Source organism: Balearica regulorum, chromosome 4, assembly GCF_011004875.1.
Source record: "Balearica regulorum gibbericeps isolate bBalReg1 chromosome 4, bBalReg1.pri, whole genome shotgun sequence".
Taxonomy (NCBI): Eukaryota; Metazoa; Chordata; class Aves; order Gruiformes; family Gruidae; genus Balearica; species Balearica regulorum.
In genome coordinates, this window is record NC_046187.1 from 57500988 (window position 1) to 57521027 (window position 20040).

Here is a 20040-nt window from a genome sequence, read left to right on the forward strand (position 1 = left end):
TCACATAATTATTTAAAAGCTGATTTTTATGGAGGAAATAGTGGTATTTAAAAATTATTTTTGATATAATTGATTCTCTTTCACATTTATTGTGAAAAGTGCCCTGCAGTCTGAGAAATGGTTAAGAATCCCTGACACTCAGCTGTGACATAGTGGAGCTGAAGGGAAATAAACACATATATAAATATAAAAACAATATATATATATATAAAAAATTTTAAAAAAAAAACCCAACTGCACAGGACACTTTTAGACAACAGATAAGTCTGAATGTTGGTGATACCTCAGAAATTTATTTTATGGAAGCTTTCCATATCCTGCAGATTTGAGGTATGCATATGACTGGCTTTTTTTGGTTAAGAGAAGCATTAATCACTTATTTCTGATGCAGTGAGCGTACTTGCTTTACTCTGTTTTTTGCCTTTCTTACACGTAAGACAGTGAAAACTTGGGCTACAAGAGATGCGATGTTTGTGGCCCAGCTGGTCTTGTGCAGAGGATTTAAGTCCGGTGGTCTACAGTTGCGGGCAGTTGCCCATAGAAGGGATGTCCAGGGCACTGGTTGGGTTTGACCAAGCCATGGGGACAAGGTGCTCTACTCTAGTGTACTTTAATTCTCGGGGAGCCAGATGAAAACTTGTTGTGATTTGTACTCAAAGTTCACTTTGGAGTTCAGGTTAGAAAAATCTAGTTGAGTGGATGTTGAAAAATCAGATAAGTTTCCTGGGGTGTTTGCTGCATTTTTCTTTAACGCTTTTTTTTACTTGACTCATTTTTCATGGTTCGTGTCCTGGTGCCGCAGAGGCTGGCGGCTGCCTGGGGCTGGGACGTGGGAGAGCAGTGGAGCCTTCCCTGGGGACACAGGGCTGGGCCTCGCAGCCGGGGCCTGATCCACTGCCCAGTCTGGGAGCCGGGCAGGATGGGGGGCACCAGGTAACCCCAGCTCTGGGCATGGGGCACCTCCCTGGGGCCGGGATGTCAGCATGCGGGTAGGCCCTGCTCAGTGGGGCCTATGGCCAGGCTGGGGAGGGCTGTTGGGAGCTGAGTCTGAGTCTGATGGTCCTGGGGCAGTGACATGGGGTCCTGGGCCCTGGATGGGGCAGGGGGAGCCGCTGGGGGTGGGCAGGGACAATCAGGCCTGGTGATGCCCTCAGGGCCCTCACAATATAAAAGCAGACATATGCTATGTCCTGTCATAACCATAACTAGTAATATGCAATGTGCAAGTAGTTTTCACTGTTGTTCAGTATTACAGTAATCTGATACACAAATGTACATGTAAAACTTGTATGCACTTATGAAAATGGTTAGAATGGTCTATTAAAGTAGGAAAGTGGTAGAGAAATCAACAGTACTACAATATTTTAAAAACATATAAAGCTTTTTTATTTTACAGATAACAGTGTGGTGACTTTCATCTGTAACTGAATATAGTTCTCTTGAAACCGAGACTTCAGGGCTTTTTTAATTGCTCCTAGAGATATCATTAATGTTTTGAGAAATTGAAATATTGATTTGGGCTTGCAGTATTTGGAAGAAAAGAGGGAATCTGCATTTAAACAGAAATAATGTAAATATCTACACATTACTTAAAACCCACCTCCTAATATTCCTTATATGTGTTAATGTTTAGATTAGGATTTGACATATACTGTTGGCAAATACATAGTTGGTGCTTTTTATATATCTAATGAAGGATATATCTTATAGTATTTCTTTTATGCAACTATTACATAATCAGAAAATGCATAAAGCACAAAAGCCACCAGATGATTTTTCATATGGTTAAAAAAATTTATTAAGAGTTTATAACAGACTCAGAAACCACAAAATTTCAATACAAAATGTCAAGCACTTTCTATTTCAACCATTAAGATCCCACTTTTGATGAAATGGCAGTACCAGGTTGGTGTCTTTCTCCTTTGCTTCCCGTAAGAAAGGAGGGAAGCAAACTAGATGTGCTAGTCTGAAGATGAGAGAAAGGGTAAACTCTCCAGGAATGCAGCTCTGATATTTTCAGATCTTATGCTTAATTCAACTTGGAAGCTCAATCCCTTTCCTACTGTAAGTTTAAGGACTGCAGCAGAGCTGGGGATGAGTCCACACTGGCTCTTGCTGTTTGTATACAAACAAAATGCATCTTGCTGGGGAAGTTTGAGATATACAACCTGTTTGCAAACTGTATTGTTAAGGCAAGTGATGTATGCCTGGAAAATTTAGCAGAGTTGAGAAGTCTCAGGCTGTAGTTTTACAACAGTTTTAATCTATCCAAACTGGTAGGATTGACTTTTGATCCTTCTCCAGCATCTCTGATAGTGTGTGTGCAATTCTTATGTGAGCTACTTCAGCTCACTAAACCAACAGAAAGCTACCCACTCTCTTGGATTTGGCTAGGACTCTGCTGTTTTAATGGACTCAAGCAGGTCACTTAGGGTATTAAACAAAGTCCGGGGGAGGTGTAAGGGAAGAGGCGAAGTTATCATCCTAACGCAAGCTGCACATGCACAGATTTAGGCTTAAACTGGAATGGAACTGCAACTGCAGTGAAGTGCAAGCCAAGCTGCCTTCCATATTTCATACTTCATTAGATCATAGAACTTTGGGTCAGTTTTATTTTTTATGCTAACATGATGAAAATCTGTGGTTTCTAGCTCTATGGCTTCTATAGTTTTGTTTTAAATAATGGCAGTTTTCTGAACCTGGAACATGCAGTGTGCACAGACCCTCTTGAGGGTCAAAACTGAAGGAACCATTTGCATGAGTCCAGATGAGGTGGGTATATCGCAGAATATCCTGTCTGGAAGAAATGATGCTTTGCCCTCCTGGTTGGTCCCATAGAGAAGAGTGTTAGTATTACCAATTAGCCAAGGGAGCACTTCTGTACCTTGGGCAGTAGAAATTAAAAGGCTGTATAAAACAGCTGAAGGGATGTAGGTTTAGTCCCAACTCCTTTTACATATGCTGTTCATAACAGCTGTCCACATGTGCTGTACATGTGTTCATATAGATCCAGAAATAAAATCTGGATCTTACCCAGTGTATTAGAAAGAAACCTTCATCTAGTACTCATAGTCATCTTCCAGGTCTTCCCCTGCAGTTGCAGCTTCCAATGCAGCCAGAGCTGCTGCTACTTCTGCATCTTCATCCTCAATTTCTCCATTGATGTCTCTGTGGTTGGGGTGTGTGGGTGCCTGTGCTACAGCCATGGTAGTGATACCACCAGGAATGCCCTCACTCAAATTTGCAGAGTCAGTTTTAAAAGGTTCAATACTGCTCTCCTGCATAGGCAAAGATGGAGTTACACAAAGGTTCTGGTCCTGTACTGCTGAAGGCACAGTGTTTTGATCTGAATGTGCACAGTTGACTGAAAAACTATCTTTTTCAACATAGTTCCTGGTTTGATTGCCATTTTGGGGATAATCACCATCTGGCAGTTGTATGGCATTGTTTTGTGTTTCCAGTATTGCACTTCCTTTGAGAAAGATGCTGTCGTCTGCAGACCAGGACTTCCCATCTTGAATACTGTTTGGCTCACTGCAGGCTGCCTTCCTCTGACTGCCTGCCTCTAGGTCAAGCTCTTGGCCAGACCTATTTAATTTGGTGTGTAAGTCTCTGTTGCTGGCTGAAGGAGACTCTGCTGACTGGCTGGAGGGTCCCTGTTCACTGGCTTCTTTCACTGGGTTTGTGTTGGGATTGAGCATGGGGTGCGCTCCAGTGCAGGAACTGCCACCATTGGCTGCAACATCGAGCTTTGCAACACACTTCACAAGGCCATCCTCTTGAAAATCATTGCTTTTGTGGTTGCAGAGAGGGTTTTTTGTGCTATTTACCTGGGGTTTATTTTCTGTTCTGTTTAGCTCATCTTTCTGGAATTCACTTTTGTGTTCTTGAATTTCACTGTTCTCTTTGAATTTGGCTTTATTGCTGCCTTGCTCATTGCGTTTGTAGCTGTTTACTTCATGAATGCATCCAGGCGATTGTACTTCTTCTGGATCAAAAATATAGCTGGAGTAAGGAAAATTTATAGAGGAAATGTTAATTATGCTGTTAATCAATATAATTAGAAAAAGAATTAAGCTTAATTTTTAAGATGGAGATGTCGAGGAGCTGGTGTCTCTAAGCTTTACCTGGGGCCCTGAGAATGGGCTAACCAAATGGATATGCTGAACTGTGCTATTGTCTCCTGGGACTGACCATAACTAACCCCTGTAGTGAGATTCACCAGGAGCATAAGGAGGATGTCAGAGAACCTCGTGCTGGTTGTTGCATGTTTCCAGCTTTATTTTTTATTTTCACTGGGGGGGTGGCTGATTATACAATGAATAGACATCACATATATTGTTAATTAATGTCCTCATGTAGCTGCTAAAATATCTCCCTTTTTTTCCTTGGTGTTCTTCCTTTCAAGTCTTTTTGTCCTTTTAAAATTTTTGTCCACTCCTTTTTCCTTTCTTAATTTTTTTCTCTTGCTGCTAACTTTTCCTTGACTTATTTATTCCAGAGCCTCTCTCTCTTCATCTCCCCTTTTTCTCTCCTAGCACCAGTTTTCTTTCCCCCTTACCTGTTCTAGAGATGTGGCCAAGGGAAAGAGTAACTGTTAAGTGGGCTGAAGTGTTGTCTTTCTAAAACTAGCTAGTCTCCTTCTCCTGGGGCACTTCTAACTACTACAACTAACTACATTTAAAAGTTATGATGGAGGCAAGGATCTGCAGTTCATTTTCATTGCTTAGGAGAGAGGGAAGATCTGACAAAGTCTGTGCTCCTCGTTCTACAGACTTGACGGAAGATCATGCTACCTGAATGAGAAAAAGCTTTGCTAAAGATGAGGTTTGCAATGCTACGCAATTTTTCTGTGCGATAGGAATTATAGAAATGGACTTCAATTACAGTAAATCAAAAGGACATTCATAGGAAATCAGTATGCCTGTGCTCTGGCATGACTTTAAAGATACTGTAAACTTTGGGGAAAACTCCAACCTTGTAAATAGGCTTAATTTAAGCAACAGGTGTAGGGGAGCACAGTCATGTGTTTTAATGCATTTATTTTATTCAGTCTAAGCAACTCTTGTTCTGTTGTACCTTTGTATCATTTTGCAGCACCTGCACCCCATCTGGATTTTCTTTAATCTGAAAAGAGAGAGAGGGAAGGCAAGGGAGAGGGGAAGTGAGTGAAGCATTATGAAATTAATGTATGGGCAATTGCATTGAAAATGATGTTCATGTTTAGAAGGGTTTTATTAAAAAGAAAGATGCCTACACAAGAATGGATGCAGTACAGTTCAAGGTCTTTCTGGGTTGTTATCTTCCATTGACAGTGGCCTTTATTTGGGGAAAAGTCTAGGGAAGAATTTAGCAGTACTTAAACAGTGGTGTTCTCCAAGACTATTTTCCTAAGTATTTTTGGTTCGGAGATGCCTAAGTCAGACAGTATTGGTGGGGGTTTTAATTTTTTTTTTGTATTTTTTTTTTGTATTTGGCAACTATTGATGGACTTCTCTTCTGTGAATTTGTCTAGTTGTCTTCTGAATGCCAGTAAACTGTTAGCATCTACAGCATCCTTTATTCAGGAGTTTCACAGCCCAGCATTGTCTGTGTGAAGAAGTACCTGCTTTTGTTTGACTTGAACGTTGTTGTTTCATGCCTATAAATTGTCCTTGTGATGGTTCTCTGGGCCTTTTGCATTTTAACATCCTTCTTAAATGAGGTGTGGGAACCACAAATGCAGAGTTCTCAAGGTGTGGGGAACCACAGATTTATTCTTTCCTAATAGTCCTGTCCCCACTCAGTTGGCTCTGTGACAGCTACTGAGCACTGAGGTGACATTTTTGTGGAACTATCTCTTAATTAGACACATTGCTCGTATTGGCACTTTATTATATGCAGTGTGTTGCACCTGCTTTTTACTATGGTAAATTCTTCAGTGTTTAACAAGAGCTAGCAGAGTGTTTACATTTTGCTACATCTCTGTATATTGCAAGCTTTCTGTGTATGTGTGTTGTTGCCTGACCCAGTGAGATGCTAAGAGCTATGTGTTACATGGTTCATATGCCAAAGTCTTTTATTATGGGAAGAAATAGTTTGCTAATTTGAACCCTTGAGAACTTTCATGTTCTGAACCTAAAGTGAAGACACAGATCTGAACATCCCAAAATCCTAGAAAAAAAATCATTATTCTTCATGGGTTGGGGCTATCTTATTTCAAGTAAATCAAGTGAGGACAGGCTGCTAATATGTTTTGTCCATCATTACTCAGACTCTTTCTCTTGAGATGTTCTACAACCTTGCATACTTTTACTATTGCCTAAGGACAGCAGCTCACTTCCCATAAAACAGAAATTGATGCTGCAAGGTCAGGGTATTTTCTAGAGTGATTTATTCACAAAACACCAATGGAAAGTAGTATTGATTTATTCTTACCAAGCATGGCCTGAGCTACACACCAGCGATTATGCCAGCAGAAATTATAATCAAAACTATCTGTTGTAAAGGCTTATTGTCTCACTTTTTTCCTCTAAAATCTGACTTCCTCTGGTGTTAGCACTGAACAAAAGGCCTGAGGTCAAGCCCCTCATTCCTGGAGCCTCTGAGGGCCTACAACCATTCAGCAGCTGCTTTTATCTAGGGTGTAGCTGCTCCTACCTATGCTTTTTGTCTTCATCTGCATGTGAACTGTTTTGGAGCAGAAACTTCTATTGGGAGTAGCCAGCTGCTTGTAGCTTGGTGCCTGTTGGGATGGCTTGTAAGCCAGCTGCTTTGCTTCGTTTGCCTTGGTGCTGCTTCTCTTTCTTCCTTAAATGCATTCTCCCTTTCACACTTCTGCTGATCTCGTGCTGTGTGTCGTTGTTCCCCCACCCCTCAACAATGTCATAGCTGGGATTGTGATACAGGGTTTTTCATCTGAAGAGGATGCAATAACTGGTAAGGTGGTCATGTATACGAACCCTCCTTGTGTGCAGTTGCTCTACAGTACAAAGGTGTTTGGACAGGCTTGACGAGATACGGGGCTTATTTGAGCTGGCTGGCATAGCCATCTTTTCCAGCCAAAGAGGAATTCTTAATACAATTTGCTTTAATCATGTTAAAAGCTGAATTTAGCTATGCCTGTTCTTTAGGTTAAGACTGATTTGAAGCTGATTTAGTTGAGCTAAGCCCTATGTTGACTTTTTTTGTTTGACATCTTTTAGTTTTAGCTTAAACTTGCTTCTAAACTGAGAGAACAAAAACTGCATAGAGTTGACTAGCTGTTGATAGACTCAACCTTCAAGTCTCAGTGGTTGGCAGGTTACCACGTGTTAGGTAAGTCTGCATGTGATCTCTGTTCATGGGAAAGGCAATGTAACTTGGCTTATGTTAAGCCTCTTTCTATACAGACTCTTACCATCTCTCATGCTGGCCATGGGCTAAGAGTATGCAAATATTATTTCAGCTCAGTTAAGTTACGATAACTTCAATTGCTGTCAGTTGCTGTGTGAGCCCACTGAAATGCCCATGTAGCCTTTGGCTTGGCTTTAAAGTTGATAGCTTTGGCGAAACCAGTCCTGGTTTGTATGCAGACCAGTTCTGAGAACAGATACTCCTTCTAGCTGGGTGTGGCCACTTCAGGTCAGGCTGCTTCTGCTTAAACTTTTATTTGACAAATTTCCTACTCAGTGCTTTTATTTATAAGTTTTTGTGATTTTTAAATCACAAAATTTTGTTCATAGATTTTAACCATTGGGAAGTGCTAATTGCTGTCCTTTATTCTGTTGTAAAGATGCTTGTGATCGTGAATAGAAGGCAATTATAAATGGAAATTACTGTTGTTGTTTTCAAGGAAGCACTTTTCTGGTTGTTTTTTTTTTAAATTACAGTTACTGTTTGAATTATCTCTGCAGCTACTGCATTAAGCTTTTCCACTGATTAGTTACAACTTGATCTGTCCTCTGGCATGAATGAACTGTTACATATAGAAAATACTTTATGTTGTATTATCTTATAAATTATTTCACATCCCTGAAAAAGGAATATGGTTTTACGATGTCACTGTCTAAACGCTGTTGTTATGGTTTCTTTCCTCCTTTTCTTTCATATTTATGATAATCTTTCAAGTCAGGTTGGCAAATAAGTCTGGGGAACAAATTGCTTTTATAGCATGAAAAGGCGTGCTTTAATCCTACTTATCTTGTTTTAGCTACCTTGCTCTAAAGACTTGTGTATTGTGTGATGTTCATAGTTCCATCAATGGATAAGTAGTTTTAATAGGCTCCTGTCTGGAGCAGTTTGAATCAAGCACGTGCTACAGACTTGCAACAAAAAAGGGTTAGAGAGCTCAAGCAATGGATAATGGTATGTTACTTGATACTGAGTTTAGAAACATTGCATCCTTTTATGTTCCATTTTTTCTTGTCCTTTTAAGACGTTTAATCTGTTAGATATTCTGTGCTGCTAAATTGATAATTTCAGATGAACATGATGTGATGTGGAATGCTCCATTGCAGAAAACTTTCAGGGCTAGTTCCCCCCAAAAAAGCAGGCTGCCTGTCTAAAGCAGCAGTAAAATGCTTGGCCTTAACACTTATATCCTCAGAATTCAGATCAAATTACCATTAATCCTAGACATCATTCTTTCTCAGTCATGAAATTCCTGAAGGCCTGTAAATTTCTGTCACTGGTTATTATGCAGTCATTTAATCCTGAACACTAACACATCATCTGGCATTAAAGCTCTACTAAAATGTAAAGTACAGATTTTTTTTTTTTTTAGACATGCATTGGAAAACTTGGAGCATCTACAGGAAGGAGATAGAGCTGTTCAGGTGAGAGAAATGAGAGGTGTAGAGTTAGGTGTTTTTTTTACTCTGTTTAATTTTGAACTTTCACTTTCCAGCTTTGAGTAGCCGCTGAATAGTGTGGCCAGCAGGACTAGGGAAGTGATGATCCCCCTGTACTTGGCACTGGTGAGGCCGCACCTCGAATGCTGTGTTCAGTTTTGGGCCCCTCCCTACAACAAAGACATTGAGGTGCTGGAGCGTGTCCAGAGAAGGGCAACGAAGCTGGTGAAGGGTCTGGAGCGCAAGTCTTATGAGGAGCGGTTGAGGGAACCGGGGTTGTTTAGCCTGGAGAAAAGGAGGCTGAGGGGAGACCTTCTTGCTCTCTACAACTACTTGAAAGGAGGTTGTAGCCAGGTGGGTGTTGGTCTCTTCTCCCAAGTAACAAGTGATAAGACAAGAGGAAATGGCCTCAAGTTGTGCCAGGGGAGGTTTAGATTGGATATTAGGAAAAACTTCTTCACTGAAAGGGTTGTGAAGCATTGGAACAGGCTGCCCAGGGAAGTGGTTGAGTCACCATCCCTGGAGGTATTCAGAAGACACGTAGATGTGGTGCTTAGGGACATGGTTTAGTGGTGGACTTGGCAGTGTTAGGTTAACGGTTGGACTTGATGATCTTAAAGGCCTTTTCCAACCTAAATGATTCTATGATTCTATTCTATGAATCTTCTAAAGTGTATCTCTGAGGTTGAGCTTGTAGAAGTTTCTACAGAATAATCAGATTCTTGCAGCATGAGAGAGTAGGATAGCCTTGTAGTTTGCATATTCAGTGTCAGTGCTTGCTTCAGTTAGTTATGATACTTCTCAGTGAGACAAATGGAAGAGGCCCAACTCTGTGTGTTTCCCACAGCCACCCCAGCAGCTGTTTAGTGGGCCATGCAAAAGATAGTCTAGATAGAATGTCCTTGCAATGTGTTAAATGAGCGCTCACAGAGAGACCAGGAAGACCTGATGTCATGCAAGAGTGACTTTCTTCCTTTAAAAGAAAATTATACAGAAGAGCAACTATTTTAAAACCAATTGGAAAAAAAATCCTACTCTAGTTATAAAGGAGGTAGTAATTAGAGTTAATTTGAGGAGAGCAGAACACCAATCTCATCAGTAAAGCAAATGCTGAAAAATGCTGAATATTTTTATGGTGGCACCTGCTAAGAGAATGAAATTAGACTTTTTTTTTAAAGTGTGAGACCTTGCTGAGGATAACAAGAATAGCGCGTGACTCCAAAAACATAACCTTGCATTACAAGCCAGAATGTGCTTTAAGCGAAGTCTGCTTTGCTTATCAGATTTAAGAAACACAACGTATCTGATTTTAAATTATGTAATAACATAGCTTCTATTGTCTATTTAAACTGTAGATGTGTTGTGAATAAACAAAAGGCAAATGAAAGATCATGTCATGAAAAAGGAAGGACAGACATTTTTGAGAAATAAAAATGGTTTGACGACCTTTCTCTATATTCTTGGAAGTTTACATAGAAACTGTCAAAGGCCAATCTTATTTTTGTTCATGGTATGTTTTTCCTTCTGTCTTGATTTTTTTGTTTTTTAAACCCCTCCAGGAGCAGAGGCAGAAGGGTAGGGGGAGAGCATATTAAAATAGCTTTTCCAGTAGGTCTAAATCTGATAAACTCTGGTTTGGTGACTTTTGACCTGGATCATTCTTTTTATAAGCCAGTTGGGTTTTTTTGTTTGGGTTTTTCCTCCCCTACACCCTGGTGCTTTATGAGCTTTTGCTGTTTCTTTGGCTTTTCTCTCTCCTCCATCCATTCCCACTCTAGATTACAAAGTAAGGAGTTTTTTCCTCTGCGTGTATTATCTGGGCTGCTGAGCCTGAATGAGGCATCTCCCAGGGGCCTGGGGCACCCCTTTCTGCTCACTTTTTCCAGTAGAGGCACCTTTCAGACTAGAACCTGCCAGTGTCTTCACCATCTTCCCTGCTGTGCTTTGCATTCCTCATAAAGACTGTGGGACAGATGGTAGAGCTAAAAAGAACTGTATTTAGAAACTTAGTAAACTAGTAAACATACTGTAGAAAAAACCACCAGCCTGTGGTAGAGGGAGAGAAGATAATGGGCAAAAGTTTGTAAAGGAAGAAAGAGCAGGGACGTAACTTAATTAGCCACGCACTGTGTAGGCTGATCACTACTTTTGGGTGAATATAATCTGTAAAAACTGTCTCACTTAGCTTAAAATACAGGGAACTCTTCAAATCCTGTGGCGCTTTTCCCCTGACCTTACGGAAATTCTGAGGCCAGAATCTCTCTCCAAAGAGAGAGAGAAAAAAAAAAAAGAAAGAAATCACCAGTTCTGGGCCCAGAATCCTTTCCTGCTAATGCTCTGTGGAGTCTAATGCCACTGATGAAACCTTTGGAGGTGACAGATAAATGTCTTCTGAAAACAAATTACTTTCCCACAAAACTCCAGACCAGCTCTACTCTTGTACCTGAAAGTTACAGCCTGGTTTGGCTGGAACAGCAATATTTAGCATGTAGAGGACAGACAAAAAAATTGTGAAAAATAAAACTATGTAGAATGCCTGATCTTTTTAAACAAGTGTCTAGAACCTTTGGCAACTCTGAGTGTAGCTGTTATGGAGGAGACAATTTGGTAACTAGTCTGTGCTTAACTCTGCATTAAGACCGATACTTAAAGCTGGACTGAAATCTGTCTACATTCCCTTTTTCTGACTCAGTCTGGAAATTTGTTTTATAAGTGCTTCAGGGAACAACTGAATTGTCATATATAATCTAAAATAAATGAACTAACCTGAAGAAATACCATGAGATGCTCCCTTATAGGAAGTGGGTCCTACCCTCATGGGTTCTTTTTGTCTGTTTTTCTGTAGTTGAATTGACTTCACTCTCTTTGTCTACACTTTCAGTGGAGTACTGAAGTGTTGTTTGCACACTTCAGCCATCGTGCAGTCCAGCCCTCGTGAGAATACCTAGCTGTGCCATCCCGCTGATGGAGCCTGACCTGCGGATCGACTTTGAGTCACCCTGCAGTCCCTGCTGTCTGCATTGCTCTGCAGGAAAAGGGAACTGTGCAAACGTTTTTCTTGGTGTAGCTTGGTTTACCCTCCTCTTTTGAGGGAGGCAGGCAGGCTCTATATTTGGGAATAAGGAGTGTTGGAGTGTCTGCCAGAGAGAGCCTTATGCTATCCTGCCAGCACAAGGTTATTGCCAAGGTTATTGTTGCCTGTCCTTACCCTTGTTACTCCTCCCCCTGAAATGCGCTCTTTTCATGTACTTTACAAACAAAGCTGGGGAGCTGCACAGGATTACAAGCCACTCTTATTCTCCACTGGGGCCTTATTTGCCCACTGAACGGTTTGCATGCATCTCTAGTACAGCTAACTGTGAAGACAGGGAGGGACCCATCAAAGACTCGTATAAAACTTCTTCAGCCACAGCGTAACTACAGTGGTGACTTATGGCAGTCAGCTTTAGCTGTTTGACTCCCATTGCCCCTCTCTGCCTGTTCCTTTTCAAGTAGGATCCCCTGTTTTTCACAGATAAATGTCATCATTACATGACTGCAAATAATCCTTAGGCTGACTTCAGCTGGTGAGAAAAGTATATATTCTTTCGAAGATGGTTCTTCCCTTTTTTCTCCCTGGCCAGGCTGAATTGAGCCCTTAGATTGTATGTTGTTCGAGGCAATGGTCTGATTCTCTATATGCTTCTGTGACTGAAGCATCAAACTTCTGGGTGATATTACACACTGGCACTGTCTACAGACAATGGCTATTTCAGTGAGGGAAGAATTTGATATTTATCACATGCTATTCAAGGCATGAAGTTTAGGGTTGATTTTGTGTGTAGGGACTTGGGGGTGTAACTTATGCTTCTTCCCAATGAAGCCATGAAACTGATTTACACTTCTTACACTCCCTTTTTTCAAGGGAGAAAAGTGGCTTTAACTAGGGCAGGTATTCAAAACCTGGAGATTCTCATGCCCTAGAAGCATGTGTTGCTTGTTATCTGGGAATTTATAGGACTTGCTCAGGTATGTCATCATAAACTTTGATGCTTTGTATTCTGCCAGAGTAGTTCTTTTGTCACTGAGGAAGTAGCTCTGATATCATGATGTGTTTTTGCTTCAGCAAGATAAGACATGACAGGATAACAGAATCCTTAAAGGACTAAAGGAATAAAGGTATGCGAGCAGTCATAGTAAGGGGAAAAGCAAACCAGTGACACAGAATTGTTTCTAATTAGCTGAATCCCACACTTTTCAGGAGATTGCAGAGCAAATTGATTTCATATCAAACACCCAAATAACAAACACTATGCTTGCCCAATGAACCATCAATACAGCATCAGCTAATCACCAAACTATGGCCTACTCACCAAATAACCAGCACGAGTAACATTATGATTTTAACCTCTATCTGCGTGGCATTATCTGAAAATTTATGCATGTATTAAGTGTTTATTCAGGAAATTTGCAATAATAATAATAATTGACAAAAATTTGCACTTACTGTGCTCTTTGTCCTGGGATCACAACATTAGCAGTCAATGCTAATTACTATGTACATAAAACAGTACAAACTGTGTATTGTATCTTTGGATTATTCATAACAGCATCCAAGGGAGAGTGCAGTCACCTAGCTGAGAGGTATGTCTACTGTGCAGGAGTCAATTGTGTCCTCTAATTGTGGTTGCATGCTGTGGCATTTCTCAATGCTGGGGAAGAGCATCCTGCCAGCGTGATGTCTGGCTACAATCTGATGAGAAGTGACTCTGGCAGGGATGCTCAGAGTAATGGAAATATCTGCTTACGTTCATATTCTCACTCAAAGAGCTGAGAAAAGGTCAGATTTAGCCCGATTCTGCTGATATTAGAAAAATACTTGCTAATTGTTTTATGTATGTCTAGTTGTAATACCAAGAAACTATACCAATATAGCTGGCAATGGCAATACCTGCCAGTTGTTACATGCCAGTGTAAATACCCTACCTGGAATGGGGAGCATCTGAATTGATGCAAATACAACATCAGAAACTGCTCCCCTTCTTTACAGCTGCTCTCTCCTCATGTCCCCAGGCATCTAGCTATGTTTTTATCAGATCCTGATGGTATTTCTGCTTCCTCCCTGCCCCTTCACCTTCTTGCTTTTTCATGCAGCTGTTTTGCACCAAACCAAGATGCAGTGGTGGGCAGGTCTCAAGGCAGGGAAGCTTGAGTGTTGCCAGTTTAGCTTGAGCACACCTGCACTTGTTGTTTGCAGGTGTGCTCACAGAAGGGGAAGGTAATGAAAGGTAGATGCTATCAGTTTTACAAAAGGTGTTTTGTTTTGAGTTGTAACTGTTGGTTATTGCCTAAGCTGATCTTCCAAAAAATGTAATAATATGCATAACTATGTTAAGTCCTGCTGGGTCCTCCTCAAAATGTCCTTCTTTCCAAACCAGTAAGGTCAGCCAGATCTTCCACTTAACCCTAGTGGCTTCCTGACAGGACTAGTCAGTATGTGAAGTCCCATGTTTTATTCTCATCATAGATTCCTATTTCCACTCTGCCAATGTTTTTTATTTTAGTCATTCTTGTACTATTTCATTCACTGACTAATTCTCCCTGGTAGCTGTAGGCTTTTTTGTAAATGCTTCGGAGAAAGTAAGGCCAGCTCCCAGGGAAGGTGGTGCTTTTTGTGAGGCCCTTATTAGTGCAGAAGAGTGCTCGGGAGGGCATGTGGGCTACAACTCAGAGGTGATCTGAACGTGTCCTTTTTTCCTGTTATGCTCTTTGCAATTGATTTTAAATATTCATAAGATATTTTAGAGGAAATGCATTCTTTCTGACCAGTTCCTCATCACTCATAGCATCAGGTCACAGAACATTTCTCTACCCCCATTATTTACCATTCAAAATGCTTGTTTGGTTTTTTATGAAAAAAGGAGAGTGGAGGCAAAGGGTAAAACTCTCACAATCATTACCCAGTTTGCACAAAGAAAAAACAAATATAGCTTGCAGCATAAAAACACTAATTTCCTCTTCTGCCAAGCTTATTCCCTTCATCTGGTCTTCCGAAACTTACATCACTGTCTGGTGTTTAAGTTACTGAAGTTTATATTTCCTGTCTTTTAAAATTGTTAATACTATAAAATATAATAGCTGGCACTCTAGTGGGACCTAAAACCCTGAATCATGTTTAGGTCCGTATTGTGCAGAGGGAAACACAGAAATGCGCTCCTTCCCAAGGGATGCGTGGTCTAAATGTGTGACAAGGCAAAAAATGGGTATGATAAGCAGATGGTCATGTACGTGTGAAAGAAGCAATCAGCAGAGAAGCTATATTTGATTCAGTAATTGTGTTAGGCTAGGCCCAAGCGGGGATCTGTGTTTGGGAACACAGCTGGAGCCTCAAAATAGCTGTAGCCAATTTTTATGTAACAAGGAGGGACTGTATCTGAAATCTCATCTCTCTCAGGAAGTTAAAGTATCTCTTTGCAACCTTGTGTGACTTTGTGCTTTGGAGAATGGATTTTTGGTTTCTAACCCTTGGTCAGAAAAACCTTGGTTATATCCAATTTCTTTTTAAAACACTTAAATAGAAAGAGCTCTAGAATCAGAGGCTGAGATAGTGCTGCCATGGGGCTACAATTCACAGGATCCTTTGCTTACGTTTTGCCTGGAACAGCTCCTGACCCAGCAGCCGGCTTCAGCAGCCTTCTTCGCAGCATGCCATCAAGGATGTGACTTTGACAGCTGTGAGACAGGCTTTGAGGCTGAGAATGAAACTGAACCAGGGCTCCTGATTTATGAAGGAATTTTCTAACCCTTTGAATACTATATAAAATAATCAGTGCCTCCCCTGTGGTTCTGATTGGGAGTTGCTGTGGCTGCTGTGTTTTAGGTTGAATGTTGTGCTCTAAGTCTGTGTGAGATGTGGCCTTGATACACCTGCCAGGCTTTGGAGCCTCAGCAACACCATATGGTATCAGGCCATGGGAAATCTGGTATAGTCACACCCTAGGGCAAGGGGTTCCTAAGCTCTCAGCAGACCTGGCTGGGTATCCAGCTGAAGTGCCTTGTCCCTCCTGGCTTACATGCATGTGGATATTTGATTATAAATCCTTGCATTTAACTTGGACTCCCTGTTCTATCATGTATTAGGCTGGACAGCCTTTCCTCATTCCTAATACAAATATTCTGCTTATTTTACAATTCCCAGATTACCTTGGCAGAAGGTATTTTGCTGAGACCAGTCAAGGTGGTAGGAGCTCTGGTATGTCTATCAAAACAGCTTTAGTCAGCTAGACACCTGAGTAGAAATGCAGTGCCTGTGGACTTCCAGAGAGTGCTATGGATTTCAGTTTTGGGCTTGGGCACTTAAAATTCACTAATGCCAAAAGTATTAGAGCAAACACAACAGTGGTTATGGAATAAGAAATCTATTAAAATGCCCTATTTTCCTGACTCTACTTCAAAGGCTCTATCCTGATTGGATGATATATGTCCATGAGATATACAATAGATTGGCCTGGGCTTAGTGAAATGGAAGCTTGAATAGGGGCTGAGGACAGGCTGTCCATATGGATAACTTCTTTTTCCGCTAGCTAGGCGTTACACCACAGAGAATCTGGGTCCTACTGGCAGAGCAGTGGTACGGGTAGAAACTGAGCATTGGCAGCTGAGTTGTGACTTTCCTCCCTGAGGACAGTGGAGACTTTATGTGCGTCATGTATATGATGCAGTGAATCTTTTGAAGAGAAAAACGTGACTCATTTGCCTCATGTGTCCAGTCTTGCAGGCCAGCTCAAATTCAGCTAGAGGAAGCGGCTTGTCGTTTTTATGCCATAATCTTCATGATAAAGAAATGACATGACAGGTTAGGTTGTAAGGTTGTATTTTTACATACACATACCTCTCCTTAGGTGTCATACACATATATGTATAGATAAATAAAAAGGTCTTAAACAGGGAATAGGTCCATGGTAGTCTGAGCAGTTTTCTCTTCTTGTTGGTAAAATTGTCTCAATATGTGCTCCCCAGCTTTGGAAACACAATTACTGAAGTCCTGGTTATGGATTTCAAAGGGTCATTGCTCTTATGCCTCAGGGAATTCTCAAGGAAATAGTAGGAAGACGTCATACAGAGAACTTGTTTGACATGGTTGCATGAGGTTGCTGAAAGAAAAGTGCATGGAGATTGGCGTATGCCATAAATGTCCAAGTTCCATTTTTTAATGTTTATTTTAGAATATGAGGTAGCTTTAAAAGATATTGCAGTAAAAATGAAAAGCTGTAATTTGGAAATTCTGTTCCATGTTCACATCAATTTAATGTAGCTGTTAAAAGCTGTTATTTGCTCCTAATAATTTCCGAAATATTTGAATGCTCCAAAATACCCCTCTGTTCCCTGTCTTCTCATATAGTTCCTATTGTGTACATTCACCAGAGGCTGCTTCCTGGTTCTTGCTAGAAATATCTGTACTTTGAGGTGTTACCTAATGCATGTCCTAGGTATTTCCCCTTGTCATATTAGCTAGAGGATCAAACCTAAGTTTGAACTGCTCTATCCTGCTTCAGTGATATTCTGTTCTAGCCTGTTCAGTGGCCTGGTCTGAGCATCTTGAAGACCATGAGCCTTTTACACTGGGTGTATCCATATTCCGTGTGCCTTTTTCAGAAACAATCATACATTGAAATCAATGAAGACATCTCGGTTTACTTTAATAAAAAAAAATAAAAAAAAATCTTGATGAGTCCCTCCATTGACTAATTTCTGAGTAGCTGTCTGTTTCACTGGAAATGCTGAGGGTTTTATATGATGATTATTGTTCTTTACACTTTCTTTTTTTTTCCTAGTGGTTGAACCATTTCTCCTGGCATGAAAACTACGTACAATTAAAAAATCTGGTGATGCCCCCCCCCCCCCCCAAAGATGTCTCAAACTTGTCTTTAAAATATTAAGGAAATGAGAAGAACTAAAGGTCCTGTGATAGCTTTCTTACAGATGCTTCTAGTTCTGTATGTAGGGCTAGCTGAAGCAGTGAGATTTCAACCTTTGCATGAAAGATGAGGTAACAAAGAAGGACTTAATAACTTGACAGGACTCAATAAATTTAGATCTCAGAGTAGAGAGAGAAGATAGAAGCATGCTGCTTCATTCATCAATATATTAAAGGCTTTGGTAAATTTTGAGGATGAGAAAATTCAACAGTTGCTGAGAGGTCAAAGACATCTGTTAAAGATAGCAATAGTTGAAAGATGTTGTGGTCCCTGGTGAAAGATCAGATTGGAATTTTAGCTGAATTTGAGGAAGGGCAGAAAGATACATTTGAAGAAAACAACAACATGTCAGGGTCTGCAGTTGCATCCAGCCCTTGACAGATTTACTTTTGGGTATGCCCCTTTTTGGCTGCGTGTGAGATGCTGCAGAGCAAACTGATGAATTAGAGTACCTAATGAGGCATAGCTCTGGGATCTCAATACCTATGTGTGACTTAAACATGAAGTAGCACTAAACTCAGGTTTAGTGAAACTGAACTGAAAATCAGGGTGTCACTGGTCACTAGGTCAATGGTTTGAACTGGTGTGGTGGTCCCTGAGATCCTGTAGCAATGCAGGATCCACATGGCAAAGTGAATACAAAGCAGATTCTCTCCTGGCCTTAGTTTCCTGCACCCTCACGGGAGGGGACTGGGAGAATGCAAATAAGGACAGAATCTGCCTTTCAGACTATTTATTACTCTGGGGCCGAACAAGTCAGAAACTGCAGAGTTCGATTTTCTTTGCAGCACTGACAGGAAAGCAAACAAATCCTTTGACTTCAAATTTATATGTCAGCACAACTGGCTGAGGAGCTGCTTGTTTTCTGTCTCCTGGCTCAGAAGTCACTTTTCCTTATAGTTCCATTTGCAGAATCAGCTGAAGACTGTGAGCCTGCTAAATATAGAAGTATTTTCTAGATGTGTATTGTTTCTCAACTGAATATATACTTATATGTATATAATATGAATATATATAAGGCTATTTTTGTGGCCTCTTGGAATGATTTTTATAGTACTGGTTTTATGGATGCTGGTATCAGTGAGAAATTCTACTTGGGACATTAAGAAAATGGAAAATACCAGACAGCAAGCATGAAGGCTATAGGCTACTACCACAGGATTTAGTCTGTGAGAAAAACTTGGCAAGCCAGACTGGTTCCCAGTTACGTTACGTGATTACGCCACGTACACTGTCACATAGCTGCCGCTAGTTTGCAGCACAGCAGCACGCTGTGCGTTGCTATGAAATTAAGCTCTTCGTTGATCGTTCATCTGCTGGAAGCTGTTGCCTCTTGCATTTGCCCGAGTCCTGTGCAGCAGCTAAAATCCAGAAACAATTTATTGGCTTTTGGGGGGCTATAGATACCAGAACCTTCAAAAAAATGCTGTTGAAAGACTTTGAATATTTAGGTGATTTGGGAAACACTTTGTGAACAGAGGAAGACGGGAAAGAAGGTGGACACCTCATGTTTTAGATGTCATAAAGTTCTTATAATTTAAAATAAGAAAATAATAAAACCTATGAAAACAACAATTAAGTGTAAATGCACTAAATGTGTGAGTTAACTCCATCATTTTGACATTCTAGCTTATGGAAAACTTTTTTGTTTGCACCACATGAGTTTTGTGGATAGGCTCAGTGCTGCTTTTTTTTTTCCCCCCTGTTGAATTTTTGGAAGTGGGCATGAAGAGACGCTGCTGGAGTTTAGCAGGCCTTTATCCTTTAAGTACGCCATACATTTTTAAGGGAGCAATATTCTGAAAGTAGGTTTGGATGTCTATGGAGATTGCTTGAAATAGGTATTGGAGTTTTTTTGAGTATATGCCTTTAGGCAGAATTGAGGCCAGGTAGGATATGTGATCTCAGCTGTGGTATTCAATTGTAGCTTTGTATCCCCAAAAATCATCTTGCCCTGAATATTTCAAATGCTTCTGATTTGTTTACATCATCTGAAATATTGCTAGTGGCAGGTATTGTGGTGGTGGTGTACTGCTCAGAACATCAGCTTCTCTTAATACAAAGAAAACTGGATAAAGCCATGAGCAGTTAGTATGAGTCAATGATTCTCTTCTGTAAAAAAAAAAAAAACCAAAAAACAAGCAAATGGATCAAGGAGCTTTAAAATTGTCAGGATATTGCATTTGACCATTTGATGGAATAACCTGCAGCTCTTGGTAAGGGAACTGTTAGAAGTCAGCGTGCTCTCCCTCTCCAGCCAAATCAATCCTTAT

General features: G+C 40.6%; 1 protein-coding gene across 4 annotated transcripts in view; it reads right to left on the reverse strand.

Annotated features, from left to right (window-relative positions):
- Positions 1 to 1367: 1367 nt before the first annotated feature.
- PGCKA1 (PDCD10 and GCKIII kinases associated 1) overlaps positions 1368 to 20040 on the reverse strand; it is a 44488-nt gene continuing 25815 nt past the window's right edge. For all 4 annotated transcript variants that reach the window (XM_075752334.1, XM_010306501.2, XM_075752332.1 and 1 more), the window contains 2 exons: positions 5080 to 5127; positions 1368 to 4005 (listed from right to left, as the gene is read on the reverse strand). In XM_075752334.1, the coding sequence (XP_075608449.1) occupies positions 3060 to 4005; positions 5080 to 5111 (978 nt within the window). In that variant the 5' untranslated portion in view covers positions 5112 to 5127 and the 3' untranslated portion in view covers positions 1368 to 3059. The remainder of the gene's footprint in view (positions 4006 to 5079; positions 5128 to 20040) is intronic.